We start from the raw sequence: 17,824 nt of genomic DNA on the forward strand, positions 1-17,824 counted from the left end.
TAATTGAACCTCTAAGGATATCAGTCTCTTACATAGTATATAAGCACACGCAAATTATGCCAATTACGTTCCTAAACATTCGGACGAGTTGATGTCTGCTTCGAAAAAAAATTAAGAGATCGGGTGTCGTCAAATGGGCAATTTAACGACACCCGATCTCTTAAAATTTAAAAAGAACGATGAAAATTTCAAATTCGTAAGATTTCAACGTCACACTTCAATGCACTTTTCCAAGAGGCAATGATTTTACTTTTTAGACTGACATTACACCTTAAGTGTAGATCTATAGTCATTTACTAGGGGAGGTGTCAATGTATAACTTTCGCACCAGCAACCCCAACACATTACAAAGTAACCAAATAAGACTAATTAAGTAAACTTATACTATTTCGTAAATCAAAATCATACAGATATAAAGAAATCACGAATATTTCTTTATATAGAATTCTTAACGAAAATAATTTATCACCCACCGCTGTTCCTTATATTTTTATTATTTCTTTCTAATAATTAAATAATAACATCCTATAAACATTTCCACCGGGATACCTATTGTGGCTTGAGAGACTCGAAAGTAGGTAATTATGTTCGTTTCTGTACGAACCCTAAAAATAAGACAATGATTTTAAAGTAAATAATCAGAAATATTATGGACAGTTACCAGGTACAGCTTAAAGATAACCCAGGCAATGGCTACAGTGACCATTGAATCTCATAGCGAATAAAATCTGTGACACTCACCGTTATAGAATAAGAATTGACTTTTTACAATGTTACAATATTTAACTCATTTTTATTCTTAATTTATCAAAGATAAATGCTGATATTAATATTTGATACAAAATTCAAGAATCTCGCTCAATTTTAATGGACAAATGATTCTCATTAAAGTTTTAATTTTAATAACATGATTTATTGTAAAACTAATAAAAATATCGATTAATATTATTAAGTAATTATTACCTTAATATAAAAAAGATGTTTCGAACTATTTCGGAGACTATATTTCGGAGATATTACGTTTGTGATATTTTGAGAAAATTTAATTTTAGAAGTGAACCTTTGTTGGCGATAGGAAGTTTAAATGTTAAACATGATGGCTAGAGATAATAAGACAACATTTTTAAAACATTGTACGGCTATGAAATCGTAACGTAAAAATGTTCCATTATTATTTTTAATAATAATTGAATTTGATAGGATTATAGCAAAAAATTAATTATATTACAAATTGAGACTAGGTTTTATATAGTTCTAGAGTTGGCTTAATTTTTATTTAGTGTATGATACAAATTTACAATTACTGTCTCAATAAAGGTCGCCAGGAAGCTTCACTTCCGTCACGTGGCCTTGATTCTGTGCGCTTTTAATTTTGCAAAGCATTCTGTGATTTTTGTCCTAGTATATTTGTTTCTCGTCTCATTTTTACTAAAGTTGTATTAAATTTTTATATGTTTTGCATTTACTATTTAGGCATATAATAAACTTTTTGTAAAAGCTTATGATAGTTAATTAAGGTCTTTATGGGTTAAGAACTCTTTATGCAATAATTATAATGGTTCAAAACTTGACGCTTGTTTTATTTTCTTTGCAATGCCATTTAAGGGTGTATGCTAAAAAGAACATATTTGTATTGTCATTGTATTGAAGCCTTCACCAGTTTCGAACAGTGTTTTCTCTCATAATAATAGTTTTATTGTAGTACAAAACTGTTATATTACAAATTACAATAGACATCGTATTATATGCATTATCAAAATGCGATTTTTTTTTATAATATAAGTGGCAGACGAGCAGTCCACCTGATGGTAAGTGGCTACTGCCGCCCATGGACATCTGTAATCAACCCCAGATAGGATTAGATATTCCTACCTGAGGTCGGCCACAGATGCGCCGCTACCCCCCTGAGGACTAAGCTGGAACACCTCGGAAAAGTCCGTCTCCCTTACCACACCCTTCAAAACGGAACACAGCAGCGCCTAACACTGCTGTTATTAGGTAGAAATAGGTGTGGCGGTGGTGCCGCCGGAGTCGAACCACAAGTGTTCTACCACCTTCAAAATATATATTGCATATGCATTAAGAAGGCAAAATATGCACTAAAGGAGAAAAATATGGCCAATATATGCACTATCAAATACTATATATTATTAAGTTTCATGTTTATTACAGAGGGTATCAAATCAATGGTGTTAGAGTCGTTAGTAAATTTAGAATTATTTTTCATTTTCGTCGAAGCCCGAGGTCGAACCATAATAAAATGACAGCCATATTTATATGACTAAAGGTCCATGTCTATTTTAAGAGGTAACTGTACACAGACGCGAAAAGGGTTTTCCTGCTTGGATTACCCAACCCTCACTAAGTACCTAGACTTGAAATTAATTGCTAATTGTAATTTCCCAAGTTAGGAAATAACTGAATAAATATCAGCACCAAAATACTGTTCATAGACGACGACCAATCTAACTATCCTACTAATATTAATACCTTTAATAAATATTAATAACTTTAGAACATAGTCTACCACGCTGTTCAAGTGCGAATTTGTAGGCTTAACACAGTAAAATAAATATTTTCCTGGGTCTATCAAGGCGGGGGAAGTCATAAATATTATTTGAAGTAAGTACTTGTAAATAGTACTATAAGGTAAAACTCTAAGCACAAACAATTCGGTGTAAACATAGTGAATTCCTATAATTCACGCAAGTGTCCAAACAAAAAGCGGCACATAAAGACATTTCCCATGCACCTGTCTAAATAAATATGGGTCGATTTTATGAGTTCTATCCACATAAATGTGTCATATTGTCTAGGTTATTTAAAGTTTCTCGAAGATCTGTGGGTATACGTGTCCACTAGGGCTCCACAAGGCGTCCCTACCGATATTGACCCTGTCCTACTGAAATGCATTTAATTTTTCACGATTTCAGAGTATGCAAATTATCCCGATTTTTTACCGATTTTTGGTACAGAATGGCGATTTAAAAAAATATGAACAAATGGAAACATTCCTGATAATTTTCAACTATTTTGGGATGAAGTCTGTTTACTAAATCGATAGATAGTCAAGTATCAGTGAGGTTACGAGTGTATGAGGTTGAAAGGCAAAATACGAGATTTTATCTGTTGTGTACTTACGAGAAAAAAATCTATAGTTGGCAACCATGTTTAGGACAGTGTTGTCAATTTAGCGACATTTTTCTTTGGTGGTAGAAAATTATAACTTTTGTATAAAGCTCCTATACTTGCTAAGTAGCATCAGTGTTGCCAATGTTAATTTAGCGCAGTGTTGCCAATTTAATGATTTTGTCGGCTAGAAATGGTGACTGGACTTTTGGAAAAAAATTACGCAAATTTTCCTTTGTTGGTTGAAAATAGAAATAGTAACTTTTGTATAAAGGGACAAAAACGGCGCTAAAAATAATTTAGCGACTTTTGAAGTACTAGAATGGGTACATCTTTGAATTTGAAATTATATTTAAGGGATTTCTATATTCATGGTGTAGACTGTAGGCGTCACTTTTACGGTTCCGTACCCAAAGGGTTAAAACGGAATCCTACTAAACCTTCGCTGACAAGTTGGGTCTGTCAAGATATTGTACAGAAAATAATTGAAAAGTGCGAGTCGAACTCGCACACGGAGGGCTCCGTATTACCAAATTTTCATTTCTTTTTTATTTGTAGTAAATGTTATCGTAGCAGCCATTGAAGTGAATTCATTGTGAACATTTTCTAATTCATTCATATACAATACTTTTTGAAAGTCAATAAACTACTTTTTTTTATTTTCTATGTCCATTTTAATTGTCTATCTATTACGGATCAATAGATAAACGTCGAAAAATAGCGGTTTCATTGATAATTAAATTCTTTAAATAATTTCAAATCAAATTAAATCCATTTAATTATGTTTTGATATAGCTGCCACCATACTCTGTAAAATTGTCTATCTGTTACGGTTCAATAGATAAGAGTCCTGCGACAGGCAGCAAGACTTAGCAATAGTTCCATTAATAATTTTATTTACCCTTAGGGTACGGAACCCTAAAAATACAATAATCTGTGTTTTAAATTAACATATTACCTGAATCCAACATTTTTTCTCCATCTTTTTTTTATTGTTTAACCTAACGATTAGACAGAGGTACTACCTGATGGAAAGTAGTCAACGCCGCCTATGGACATTTGCAACTCCAGAGGAGTCACCAATGCATCGCCGGATTTGTATGAAAGCTCTTTTAGCACCTATTTTGAAGAGCCCCATGTCATAGCGCTCCGGGAATACCTCGGGAAGAAGCATTCCACATCTTACACGACGTCACACCCGTCGTTACCCATTTCTTTCGACGTCTTTACCCTTTGGGTACGGAACATGAAAAAGCTACTAAATTGCTGTCCATAGCTGTTCGGAGTAGCTGGCAACAATCTTCGTTGCATAGCGACAATCATTATATATTATTTTCAATAGATGGCGCTATCATATCTCTGAAACACGCTAACGACATGTACTTGGAGAATGTATAAGACCTCGATTAAACCTTCAGTTTATCAAGGTATACAAAAATATAATCCAGTTTACTTACAATTATAACATCGTGGACAACGAGTTATTAATCTATTTTTGATAGTGTAGCCCGTAAGGGCTGCCAGAATTGAGTAATGACTAAGGGCTCGAACGCAAAACTGCGATGCGACGTCGCATCGTAAAAATCTGCGAGCTCCCTTGACGCATCGCAATAACTTATTGCGACAATAACTTGCGAATTAATTCGCATCGCGTATTCCTGCGATGTTTCGTCACACTTGTTGACGCCATTTCTAGTTCGTTCTGAGACCGCGTGTGGGGAAGATGCACAGACCTGTATTTGTTGGGTGGGAAGACGTATACTTTAATGTAAAAAATGACAAAGTACGACGTTGACTTTTCGTATTACTGATTAAGGAATGGGACTCTTTGGGAAACTAAATATAAAATAAATGATATATGTTAAATGGATCAAATATCCAATTAAAATACATTCTTGAATGGTAAACAATTATTACGTAACTAATAAATATACAAACAATTCATGTCAGAAAATGGAATACGGTATAACAGTTATATCAATAATAAAAATGGATGTCAAAATTATATATCATGTCGAATTACATCAATTAACGATTAATTCACACATAAACATTCGATATTATAATGATTATTATTAACGCTTCCCCCATGTCAAAAATTCGTTTTAATTCCTTTTTAAGGCATGTTGATAACAGTGTGGGCGAATTGCTGTCCATTGTTGTTCCAAGAACGCTGGCAACATTAGCGATAATAATTATATGTAGGATCTGGAGCCAAGGAAGGCATGTCAGGATTAGGAATTCCCATATTGCAGGGATTAAATAGCCATAAATAATAATCAAAAGGTTTATTTACACACTAATCTTACAGGATAGGACAACACTCAATATAATAACAGGTGTACAAATAGTAAAACAAAGTTAAAATAGTTACGAACAGAATCTTAATTCTACGTTAATATAATGGCAACACTACCATCTGAGTAATGACGAACAGAACCTTAGTTCTACGTTCGTATAGTGGCAACACAGCCACCCGAATAGTGACGAACAGAGTCTTAGCTCTATGTTCGTATAGTGGCCTCACAGCCACCCGAATAGTGACGAACAGAGCCTTAGCTCTATGTTCGTATAGTGGCCTCACAGCCACCCGAATAGTGACGAACAGAGCCTTAGCTCTATGTTCGTATAGTGGCCTCACAGCCACCCGAATAGTGACGAACAGAGCCTTAGCTCTATGTTCGTATAGTGGTTACACAACCACCCGAATGGAGACGAACAGAGCCTCAGCTCTATGTGTTCGTATAGTGGCCACACGTCCACCCAAATAGCGTATCGCCTTGTTCAGGCAATACAGCTAAAGCATAGGGTATCGCGCTAGCGATTCCGCTTATGCAATATACAGTGCTAGACTGTACCAGGTAAACCAACAGTTCTGTTGGGAGCAGAGCTCTTTCATGAGTCTTATCCGAAGATAGACTGCCTGCACCTGCCAGGATGAGCTCTTATATAGGGGTAGACCACGCCCCTAATTCCCGCCAAACAGCTCTGTTCAATGGCGTTCGTCAAGTGTTTACTCGATACAGTTCCAAATTTGAATTATTAAGATTAAATCAAATATTCGTTCAGAAATTATCGTAAAGTTAATACAGTGTTCTTTATTTAAAAACTATAATCTAAATACAATGTTTTGAACAGAAACCCACTTAATATCGAATTATATTCTCAACTGCCTGCGACATATATATTATTTTCAATAGATGGCGCTATCATATTTCTGAAACACGCTAACGACATATTCTTGGAGAAGGTATAAGACGTCGTTAGAAAACTTAATATTTCGAAACTGAATACAAACAAGACGTGGGTCGGTATGACATCTTGCAATACCATAACTAGGGATTTAAGATTAATGGTAAGAATCGATTAAATAAAAATCGATTTTTCTTTATTAAAAATTAACGATTTCTCAAAAACCGATTTTAATATGAAAGAATAATCGATTTTGGAAAAAATGGGGCTAAAATTTTTTGGAAAACAACGATTTTTTGTATTATTTAAAGGTACGTGCTTTTCATATTCCAATAATAAACATAAAACTTTTATGATAAAAGTGAAATTAAATTATATGATTAAAAAACAACAAATCAGAAACTAAAAATCAAAGACAATGTCCATTTAAAATTTCAAGGTAAGGAATTATGAAACCATTATTGATACTTAAGTTCTTACTACTGATATAAATTTAAGTACTTCCTAATGACAAACGTATTGTCTAAAAAACTAAAATATAAATCAAATAAAAACAAAATTGCCATAAAACGTCCAGTCCTATTGTACATTTGACCAGTTTTAAAATAAAATATTTAAAATGAGAATTTAAAAAAACTACTCTATAGTCTCAAATATTAAACTAAAATAAAAATGTTTCGTTAATCTTCAAGTTGAACCAATAAAATAATAATTATTCGCTTCTACTTGCCTTCAATCGAGTCTACTCATGTTTTAGCATCAGCCCGAGACAGATGCTTGTCAAATTGTATAAAATAATATTATTAAGATATATTATGCAATTTTGGAATGTAAAAATTATAACAGAAAGAAGACAATTAAAAATTGAGATATTTCGTACCATCACTGAGTACAATTTTATTTTATTTTTCCTAAAATCTTAAAAATATCAAATGTATAAATAATTTTCCACAAAGTCACGCTAATATCAATCTTACTGCTTTCAAATAAAGTCCATTTTTTAATTGATTCTACCAGACCAAAACGTCATAAGTGATGGGGGCAAGTATATTTTTTTATCGATATAATACACTATAAACAAACAACGCTACATTGACGGCTACACATATTACGTAATCATTAAAAGAAGTTGGGACAAATTACAAGACGTGTGCAGTGATGATGTGTACATCAACCGCTAAATATCCTGAGTTAGTATAGTCTGATTCATAATTAGGTGTCCAAAATATAAACCGAAATCTCATAAACGTTAAAAGAACTTGCAGACAGAGGATTTAAACATTAACATTAGAAGTATTGTTGCGAAAAAGGAATAAATTTAGCAAGACTCTCGAGTGATTCGTCAAGTCTAAATCATAAAATGGTAGTGACCGGCCACTCTGACGGTCACCAAAACCGGACGTAATTAAAAACAAAACAGCAATATGAAGTATTCATATATAAATATATATTATATAGACGTCTACGATAAGAATAGAATTAAAAGACTTCTACGTGAATTATCCATATATAATTATTCTTATTCTGTAATTAATAAGAAACAATTAAAATATTTCAATGACTATGTTATTATTGCTCGTGCACTGATTAACACGTTCAGTGCCGACTCGCCTTGCGAAAGTTGAGTCGACAAATTTATTTGATGTGCTGGCGACTCGCCGGGCGAGTCCAATATTTCCTAAATGCGTTTGTATTTTCTACTGAAAATAAGTGCAGACTAAACGCTAATATGAACATGTACATGGTAGCTCGTATTTAAGACATTTTATAATTTAAGAAAAAATTGCACTATACAATGCCTTGAACTCGCTAGGCGAGTTCACTGACGCAGGTCGTCAACCTTTTAAGGAATGCTTTATTACATGACAATAAAAACTATTTATTATTAAAACTGAATATGTACTTGCTTTTGTTTTGGAAGAAAACTATAACGCTAATATTAAATTTGATTCGAGATAATTTCATTTTTTTTTATTTTTGACAGGCCGGCGTTTGACCGCAATCTCACCTGATGTTAAAAGGAACTTTGCAATAAAACGACAACATTCAGAATCCAAATGTATTGAATACAAAACAAATCTAGTAAAATTGTCGGGTGGCAATTTCAAAATATTCTATTTGAATAATATATAAGAGAAAATATTCGCTGATCGCAGCCGGCCGAGTCCTTGCGCTATCTCCAGACACCCAGGTGCACGCGACGAGGACCAGTTGGAAAGCCTCGTGTGCCAGTACATATTAATGACGTTTGGAACAAATATACTGAAATATACAATCGTCAAACCAGCTCATAGATTCACTGTAGAGTCCTAACATTACTCCGTAGATTTTTTGGGCTGTAAATATTTCAATACCTCTTCGTATTTCACGCCTGCCGATGTAGATCGTAATAAATTAAATTAATTTAAACAATATAGCCAAAATCTAACACTGTATCGCTATAAATAAAAGTGGAATAGAGATCATTATAGATGCTCGTTTTAATTTTTATGTTGATCTGGAAATCGTAAAAAAATCGTATATGCTACGTTTTTAAAATAGCTTCTTTATTAAAAAAGAGTATCTATAGTTACTTCTTTACTTTTGAAACAGATAACACGAGCAAAAGTCTAAAATTGGTTATCTCTGGTTGACGATTGCATACTAGAGTTATTTATAATTTTCAGTCGTCTGAACTGGGCTCAGAAATAGCAACCAGTGCCCCACGCATGCCCGCGACCGCCCAAATCCTCTCATCTAACCTAATTACATACATATAGAAAAATACACACGAAATTGAATAAGCATTTTAATCAGTACAAATTTTATTGCTCTTGCTGTTCATTTAAATCTGCCAAATATTATTTGAAACTAGTAAATAATAGACTTTGGTTACATAAATGTGCTTATTCATCTTCCTGCGCTCAGCCAATTTACAATTAAATACTAAAAATCATTTGAAACATTTCATACAAACATTGCTATCCATACAGACTTGCTGTTTACAACCGATCACCACGCGTTTGTGACAAACGGACAACTCAGAGATCGCATGAACCATGATACCGTTCCGATTCATAAATCCATAGTAAAGTAAATGAACAAAATACATTCAAAATAAAATAAAAAATCTATATATAGGAACAAATATTCTTTTTTTTTTTTTGGGAATAGAAAAAGTGTAGTCACCCTAGTTTTCGAAGCGTATTACATGAATACAGTGCCTTATACACGAGTGAGCATATGGAGTACCGTACGTCAGCTCCATTTTACATTACTATTTATATTATTATCACGAAGACACATTATTTTGCAGTGTGATTTGAATTTATGGTAAAACACAAGACTAATTATTGCTTAATGATTTTAATAATCAATTGTGTGTGTACAGATATTAATCTCTTGGGTAATAATTAGATTTTCGTTTCATATATTTGTGTTTAACAACAAAATAAATGTGTCTTCCTGGTATTGTTTTACAGCAGAATTAGCACAGCATATTATTGTATTACAAAGATCGCTAACGAGATACATTTAATTACTAGCTAATTTCGTAATATGTATAGTTAATTAAAATTAAACGGTGCAATCAGAACTGCAAATACAATTCAAAATTAATGTTCTGTTGAAAAATAATTTCACCATAATATATTACATATTCGTACTGCAATCGTTAAAAAGCACTTTAAGGCTAAGAGCTAACGGAGCGGCTTACAACGGCTATTTTTTTTAAACTCACTAGATTGTTTTGCGAGGATACATTAAGCTCAATAAAACACAATGGCAATTTATGCGGAAATAGATCTATACCCACCGTTGCAGTAGACACAGCAGACTACCACGTAAGCCGCGTCCATAAACCGCGACATGTAGACATTTTTTTTTATAATATAGGAGTAGCAGACGAGCATGCAGTCCACCAGATGATAAGTGGCTACTGCCGCCCATGGACCTCTGTAATCAACCCCAGATAGGATTACATATTCCTACCTGAGGTCAGCCACAGATGTGCCGCAACCCCTGAGAACAAGCTGGAACGCCTCGGAAAAGTCTGTCTCCCTTACCACACCCAACAAAACAGAACACAGCAGCGCCTAACACTGCTATTAGGTAGAAATAGGTGTTGCGGTGTTTGCCGCCGGAGTCGAACCACAAAGGTTAACCACCTTCAAAACATAACATATTTTACCTTTGTTTCATATCCAATGCGTGATGCAGTTCAACCGCTCCGTCAGTTCATAGCCTAATACGGTAGATTTTTTACAAAGATAAATAAGGGACTACAGTTAAGATGTTTTTACCAACTCGGGGTCGGCGGCGGCGAATAATCCAACCGCTCTGTGGTCAATAACCAAATAATTTTCATCTACTCCTAACCAGACTAGGTAGACAAGGCGATAGTGGCAGTTCATTGTCAAACTATTCAATATTAAGATCAGAACACGAATCACGTTCTCATATACAGATACTGCACGAGGATGCATTACCTACATTTTAAGGATGTACGAAGAAGACTTGAATTTACTTGTACCACGAAAATAGGACTGACGACATGAAAGGTCGCACATATCTGTGATTTTTACATTTTTAAGAGGGCTGTTAGGATGTGCCTCATATGCCTGAATATAACATTATATGTGCTTACTTCAAACAATACACGAGGGTTTAATTAAAAAATAAATCGCATATTTCATATACTTTACTGATTATTTTTGAAGGCGGACAAGATGACAAATCAAATCTTTGTAAATATTCGACGAATGTATTGCACACCTATTTTGTTTCCTTATGTTACATCTAGTTACTCATCAAACATAGATGAATAGACTCAAATATCAGTAAGTAAATAACCTATTTGGATGTATTCGGTATTCGCCAATACACGTTCGTTTACGGCTGCGGGGTGAAAGTTTATCAGCGGGATTCAATGTATTGCGCACTTGTACTCGTGTGCGGTATTTACATACATGTCACTTTCCGGCGAATTGTTCGCGAGTAAATAAATGTTGCATTACAAAACAATCAAGTTAGGCAGGCATCTTACCAATATTCGCACTCTTTATTTATCATTAATCTATCCAATGTTTTATCTACAAAAGATTCATACTTAACAATTCTTGCGTATGCAAAATATGTCAAATTTCGAGCCAAATCGGCAGCCAAACATTGGATCGATCGAAAATTAACAACGGGCATGAATGTTAAATTTCAAAACTTGTTAGGCATCTACTAATATTAAGATGGGACAAATGCGACAGGAGCGTTGTGTTGTTGTATCGTGTGGCGGTATGCTCTCTCGTCGGCGGTGTTGGACAAATGCGACAGGAGCGTTGTGTTGTGTGGCAGTATGTATGCTCTCGCGTCGGCGGCGTTGTGTTGTTGTATTGTGTGGCGGTGTTGTTGTCGTCGCGGTCGTCGTGCGGTGTTGTTGTCGCCGTGGTCGCCGCGCTGTGTTGTTGTCGTCGCGGTCGTGGGCTAGATGGCGTCGATGTCGACGTCGATGTCGTTGTCGTCGTCGGGCGCGCGCGCGGGCGGCGCGGCGCTCGCCACCGCCTTGATCGGCGTCGCCTTCGCGCGGTCGTCGTACTCGATCTGGGGAGCAACGCATACATTAGTAAACATTACTCACACCTAAAAGCAGCGATAGCCTAGTGGTTAAGAAACTCGGCCCCTCGATCGCGGGGTCAGAGGTTGAAATCGCAGGCACGCACCTCTGACTTTTCAAAATTATGTGCGTATTAGAAATTAATTATTACTTGCTTAAACGGTGAAGGAAAATGTCGTGAGGAAACCTGCATATCTGGGAGATTTATATGAAAAAAAAATCAAAGGTATGTGAAGTCTACCAATACGCAGATGGCCAACGCGGTGGACTATGACCTAATCCTTCTCATTCTGAGAGGAGACCCTTGCCCAGCAGTGGGACAGTAATGGGTTGATGATGAGTCGTAAGTGATTTAACCTATTGCGGTTCGACTTCACAGGTGCCTTCCTTATCACATTCATCAAACCGGAACAAAATGACACTGAACATTACCGGTATGAGGTATAAATAGATGTGGCAATATTAAATTCGAAACACGAATAGTTCTAAGTCGTTCCTGTAGCGTAATCCATAGCGGGTAGTAAATGGACTTTCTACGGACATCTATTATCAAACTTGGATACGATTAATCCTTCGCCCATAAATTGATGATATACCAGCATTGTTATCCCAGAGGATTAAGTTAAAATGCCTCGTATAAATATATATCATTTACCACACACGTTTTAAAATAGAAATAACAGTGAGTTATTGCCATAAGGTACAAAAACATCTTAAAGATTTTTTTAAATTGGCATTTTTGAGAATCCTTTAGTTCCGTGCATCGCACCTACAATGCGCCATCAGCAAAGTGGTCCCAATTATTATATTATTGTACTTTGTAACTATTTTCACGTCATTAAATATATTTAAGCACCTCAAATTTAAGCTTCTTTTACTTGTGCTATCTGCGGACTGCACATTTTTGTCCTTCGACCAATGTATTGTGTTTTCTTATATCATTTATTCTTTGATTTTTAAATACTGTCATCATGCCAATTGGGAGTGTAAACCGACCTCAATGTCTCCCGCGCTGTCGCCGGCGTCGCTGGAGTCCTCCTCGTCGGCGTCCTGCAGCCAGTCGATGAACGGCTGCGCGCGGCGCCGCACGTCCGCCACCAGCTCCTTCGAGCCGTACTTGCGCGACGGCTTCGCGGCCCACTCCAGGATCGTCTTCTCGTCCACAATGTCCAGGTCGTACAGCAGCTGGAATTACATATACATACACTAGCAGTATTTTTCTATTATGTTATGCATGTATTATACATACAAACCTTCCTGTTGAATCACTCGATCTATTAAAAAAAACTGCGTCAAAATCCGTTCCGTAGTTTTAAAGATCTAAGCGAACATGGGGACAGACAGCAGGAAGCGACTTTGTTTTATAAAATGTAGTGCAGCTGCAGCAGCGGCGCGTGAGCGCGCAGAGCGCGTGCAGCGCGGCGCGGGGCGCGGGGCTCACCTTGAGGATGGCGGGCACGCGCTGCAGCAGCGGCGCGTGCTGCGCGCAGAGCGCGGTGAGCGCGTGCAGCGCGGCGCGGGGCGCGGGGCTCACCTTGAGGATGGCGGGCACGCGCTGCAGCAGCGGCGCGTGCTGCGCGCAGAGCGCGGTGAGCGCGTGCAGCGCGGCGCGGGGCGCGGGGCTCACCTTGAGGATGGCGGGCACGCGCTGCAGCAGCGGCGCGTGCTGCGCGCAGAGCGCGGTGAGCGCGTGCAGCGCGGCGCGGGGCGCGGGGCTCACCTTGAGGATGGCGGGCACGCGCTGCAGCAGCGGCGCGTGCTGCGCGCAGAGCGCGGTGAGCGCGTGCAGCGCGGCGCGGGGCGCGGGGCTCACCTTGAGGATGGCGGGCACGCGCTGCAGCAGCGGCGCGTGCTGCGCGCAGAGCGCGGTGAGCGCGTGCAGCGCGGCGCGGGGCGCGGGGCTCACCTTGAGGATGGCGGGCACGCGCTGCAGCAGCGGCGCGTGCTGCGCGCAGAGCGCGGTGAGCGCGTGCAGCGCGGCGCGGGGCGCGGGGCTCACCTTGAGGATGGCGGGCACGCGCTGCAGCAGCGGCGCGTGCTGCGCGCAGAGCGCGGTGAGCGCGTGCAGCGCGGCGCGGGGCGCGGGGCTCACCTTGAGGATGGCGGGCACGCGCTGCAGCAGCGGCGCGTGCTGCGCGCAGAGCGCGGTGAGCGCGTGCAGCGCGGCGCGGGGCGCGCGGGGCTCGGCGCGCGCGAGGCGCAGCAGCAGCGCGCGGTGCCGCTTCACGTCGGCCGCCAGCGACCCGCCGCGCACCAGCACCTCGAACACCACCAGCGGCGCCAGGTGCTTCACGTCCAGTCTGCGGGGGGGACACGTGCAATCGTTAGTTAACAGTGAACGATACTCATGGATTTCCCTTTTTATTGTGAAATAGAAAAATAAATAATTTCAAGTCAGCATAAGGTAATTTTTACACAAATAAAAGAATGATTTATATTTATTGTATAACCGCATGTTAATCAGTGGAGCGTCAATCCGAGCGTCCTTACCGATCGGCTTCGTGCACGATGTCGCTGATGGCCTTGGAGCCGTCCACGTCGCGCGCGTCCGCCTTTTGCTTCACGAACGAGTAGAACAAATCCATGCGCTGCTTCTCGTTCTTCTCGCTGTCCTCGGACAACGTCATGCTCTTAGCGCCCTCGGTGAGATCTGCAACGTTAGACACCATGATAATAAATATTTTTTCTATTTGGTTAGAAATACACCATCAAGTCAACGTCAGTCAAGGCTGTCAATATAGTAGCCAACGAATGCGTAGCAAGTCGGATGTTTAATAAAAAAAAAGTAACCGAATAGTGAAGAAAATTTTCAAACTACAAATTATTTTTTAGTGCGGTAAAAATCCCACATAACCCGGCGTCGCTCCCACGTCTTCGGGTACCTTTTGATGGTTTCCCCTTCGTTAAGAAAAAAAATAATAAATAAAGCAGTGCGCTGACCCTGCATGCGCGCGCGCACGGCGGCCTCGCTGACGTCGACGGTCCAGGTGCCGTCGTCGTCGTCGTCCTCCTGCCGGTGCTTCTTGCTCTTGCTGCGCGCGTGCGGCGCCGTCGGCGTCGCGGGCGGCTCGCTCTCCTGCACAACATTATAGTTTTGTACACGTAACCATACATAAGTATTAATATCTCACCGCCTTGTAATAGGCACGATAACAAATTTTGAAAACCCCTTCTATAACGTACGTACGTGCCGACTGATTCCAAACATCGTATTATTTCTGCAATAAATTCAGTATTACCGAAAATAATAGCATATTTTTATACTTATTTTGAATTAAACGCGAAATTTGTTTTACTTCATTTATTCTTTAATTTTTTAATACTGTCATCATGCCTATAGAAGTTAGCTTAAACGGCTGACAAATGTGTCAGCCATTTAATGGCTGTCATGGTGTAACTTACGCGGAACAATGCCGACATATAGAGTTGAGTGGTGCTAAAACACGAAATCGAACAAAAAATGCGGAAAAATATCGTTTTTTCAAACACGAAAATAGATGACAGTGACTATTTCAATTGTCAAAACTAGTTACATTTTCTTGTTAGGAGTGAGTAATCTTTACTAATCTGTGCACGTAACACACACGTAAGATTTCGAACACGTAAAGTTACTCTATATACTACGATCTTCTTGGATTCCAACTGTCGGCACGTTTTAATAGAATTACATAAAATAAAGAATTCATTGCCGACCTATTTCCTGGGCGGCTAAATTTTACTCATGTCCGAAGTGACACGGGTTTTATTTGTTAATTTGATTTAGATAATGGCATTATAAAAGTAGTACGACAATACTTACATTCTTGGCATCGTGGTTGTCCCCGTCGTGGTTACCATTGGCCGCTTGGCCGGAGCGCTTCGAACGTTTGCCGCGATTGCCCTCCGTTAACGACGAACCCTTCAATATATATATTTTTAATATAAACATAAACAAAATAATTTTGAAGGTGGTAGATCTCTTTGTGGTTCGACTCCGCCGGCACCACCGCCACACCTATTTCTACCTCATACTCGTAACAGCAGTGTTACGCGCTGCTGTGTCCCGGTTTGAAGGGTGTGGTAAAGGAGACAAACTTTTCCGAGGCGTTCCAGCTTAGTCCTCAGGGGTAGCGGCGCATCTGTGGCCGACCTCAAGTAGGAATATCTAATCCTATCTGGGGTTGATTACAGATGTCCATGGGCGGCAGTAGCCACTTTCCATTAGGTGGACTGCATGCTCGTCTGCTACTCTTATATTATAAAAAAAAATGCCTTTTTATGTTACTGAAGTGACAAGTAGGTATGTGATAGTGATAAACACTGCGTGCACATGGATACTGCATATTCTTTGTATATATTTTGATGTCTTGATGTCAATTGATAATAAAGACTAGCGAGTAAGCATACGAAAAATGCACTCGCATCTAATGAAGGGATCTTGACAAGTTAATTAGTCATCCATAATATTAATTAACCTTATGATTTAGATCTTATGAGATAGCCACTCACCCCAATAGTAAGAGAGGAATGGGAGTGACCTTTAAAGTTTTTTTTCAAGTTTTCAAAATCTATTAAGGATATCTATGAAATCTAAATCGTGAGCTTCTTAACTATTGGCAGTGTGCTTGTGGTCATTTTACTGGTGATGTGCAGACTAATATACTTTTCCGTATATAGAATTATGTAGTACGAGTACATCAGGAAAGCCATTTCTAGGAACACCTTCCAGAGAATGATTCGGGAGCATTACTCCGTATGTCCTCTAATACTCGAGTCTTTTAACTTTCCTTAATTCACTGTGTTGTATATATTTATTTGTATATATTATGTTTTTATTATATATTTATATATTATTTATTATTATATGTAGATATTGTATGTTTTTTACAGTTAGCATTACTTGTTTATGTCCTATCACATGCTATCGGCATCACCCAGGGTCGACTGGCAGAGAATGCCATTATTAGGCATTAAGTTTACCCTTTTTAACCTTTAGTTTTAGGTGTACAAAAATAAATAAATAATAGTATGTACGAGTACATAAATGTAAGAGTACATAAGTGTAGGGGTAGGTTACCTGCGTGCTTCCCTGTAGTTCCAGGACCAGAATAGGGCTACGATATCCCCTGTCTGTCGTAAGAGGCGACTAAAAGGGGGCTTCTGGGGTCGTGGGTGGCAAGAGTGGAAGCTCGAACCGTCCAGTAAGCGACCCCAGGAAAGACATTGTTTGTGTGATCACATATCGGTGTGGTCACAAGGGGATGTGAGAGGAGCGTAAATTGCTCCCCCCAGAGCAGAGCCCGACCGGGGCATCGCGCTTGGAGGACTCCAGTTGTGCTCCATCCGAGATCCCGGAGTTCTCCAAGCGCTGAGGACTGCCACCGGGGGCGTTTTTGGTACGGCAAGAATTCCACATAGTCCTGCGTCGCTCCCACGGTGCCGGGTACCTTTTGAAGCTTTCCCCCTCGTAAATAAAAAAAAATAGCTTACCTGCGTGCTAGGATCGGCGGCGGGCGGGTTCTTCAATATGAACGTGTTCAGTTTGTGGTTGAAGTCGAGCTGCCCGTGGTAGCCGCACGCCTTGCACCCCTGCGATATCGTGTTCCGCTTCGTCGACACGATCAGCTCCGTCTCGGGGTTGTCGCACTCCGGGCACAACACGAACTTGCGGATGAAACTGCACACATACAGCCATAGATAAGTAATTGCAAGAAGCCATTAAAAGGCTCAATGGCTGTCATGATGTAATTTACGCGGAACAATGCCGACATGCATTAAGAAGTGCAAAAACACAAAATCGAAGAAAAATGCGGAGATATATCGTTTCATTCGTAAAAGATCTAAAAACTACTTTTTTTTAATATTTTTAATTTTTATGGGGGGGGAAGTTTATTCGTCGTTTAATGATATAGATATAGTTAGCGAACACGTAGTGAATCT

The 17,824-nt window shown here is 39.0% G+C and overlaps 1 protein-coding gene across 5 annotated transcripts in view; it reads right to left on the reverse strand.

Moving 5' to 3' along the window:
• Positions 1-10,654: 10,654 nt before the first annotated feature.
• Positions 10,655-17,824, reverse strand: part of eIF5 (eukaryotic translation initiation factor 5) — a 35,846-nt gene continuing 28,676 nt past the window's right edge. For all 5 annotated transcript variants that reach the window (XM_073073691.1, XM_073073683.1, XM_073073673.1 and 2 more), the window contains 7 exons: positions 17,375-17,561; positions 15,705-15,803; positions 14,846-14,981; positions 14,396-14,555; positions 13,998-14,205; positions 12,902-13,090; positions 10,655-11,892 (listed from right to left, as the gene is read on the reverse strand). In XM_073073691.1, the coding sequence (XP_072929792.1) occupies positions 11,776-11,892; positions 12,902-13,090; positions 13,998-14,205; positions 14,396-14,555; positions 14,846-14,981; positions 15,705-15,803; positions 17,375-17,561 (1,096 nt within the window). In that variant the 3' untranslated portion in view covers positions 10,655-11,775. The remainder of the gene's footprint in view (positions 11,893-12,901; positions 13,091-13,997; positions 14,206-14,395; positions 14,556-14,845; positions 14,982-15,704; positions 15,804-17,374; positions 17,562-17,824) is intronic.

This window comes from Epargyreus clarus, unplaced genomic scaffold (genome assembly GCF_041222505.1).
Source record: "Epargyreus clarus isolate Ecla_fem2 unplaced genomic scaffold, WU_Ecla_fem_2.2 ptg000001l, whole genome shotgun sequence".
Taxonomy (NCBI): Eukaryota; Metazoa; Arthropoda; class Insecta; order Lepidoptera; family Hesperiidae; genus Epargyreus; species Epargyreus clarus.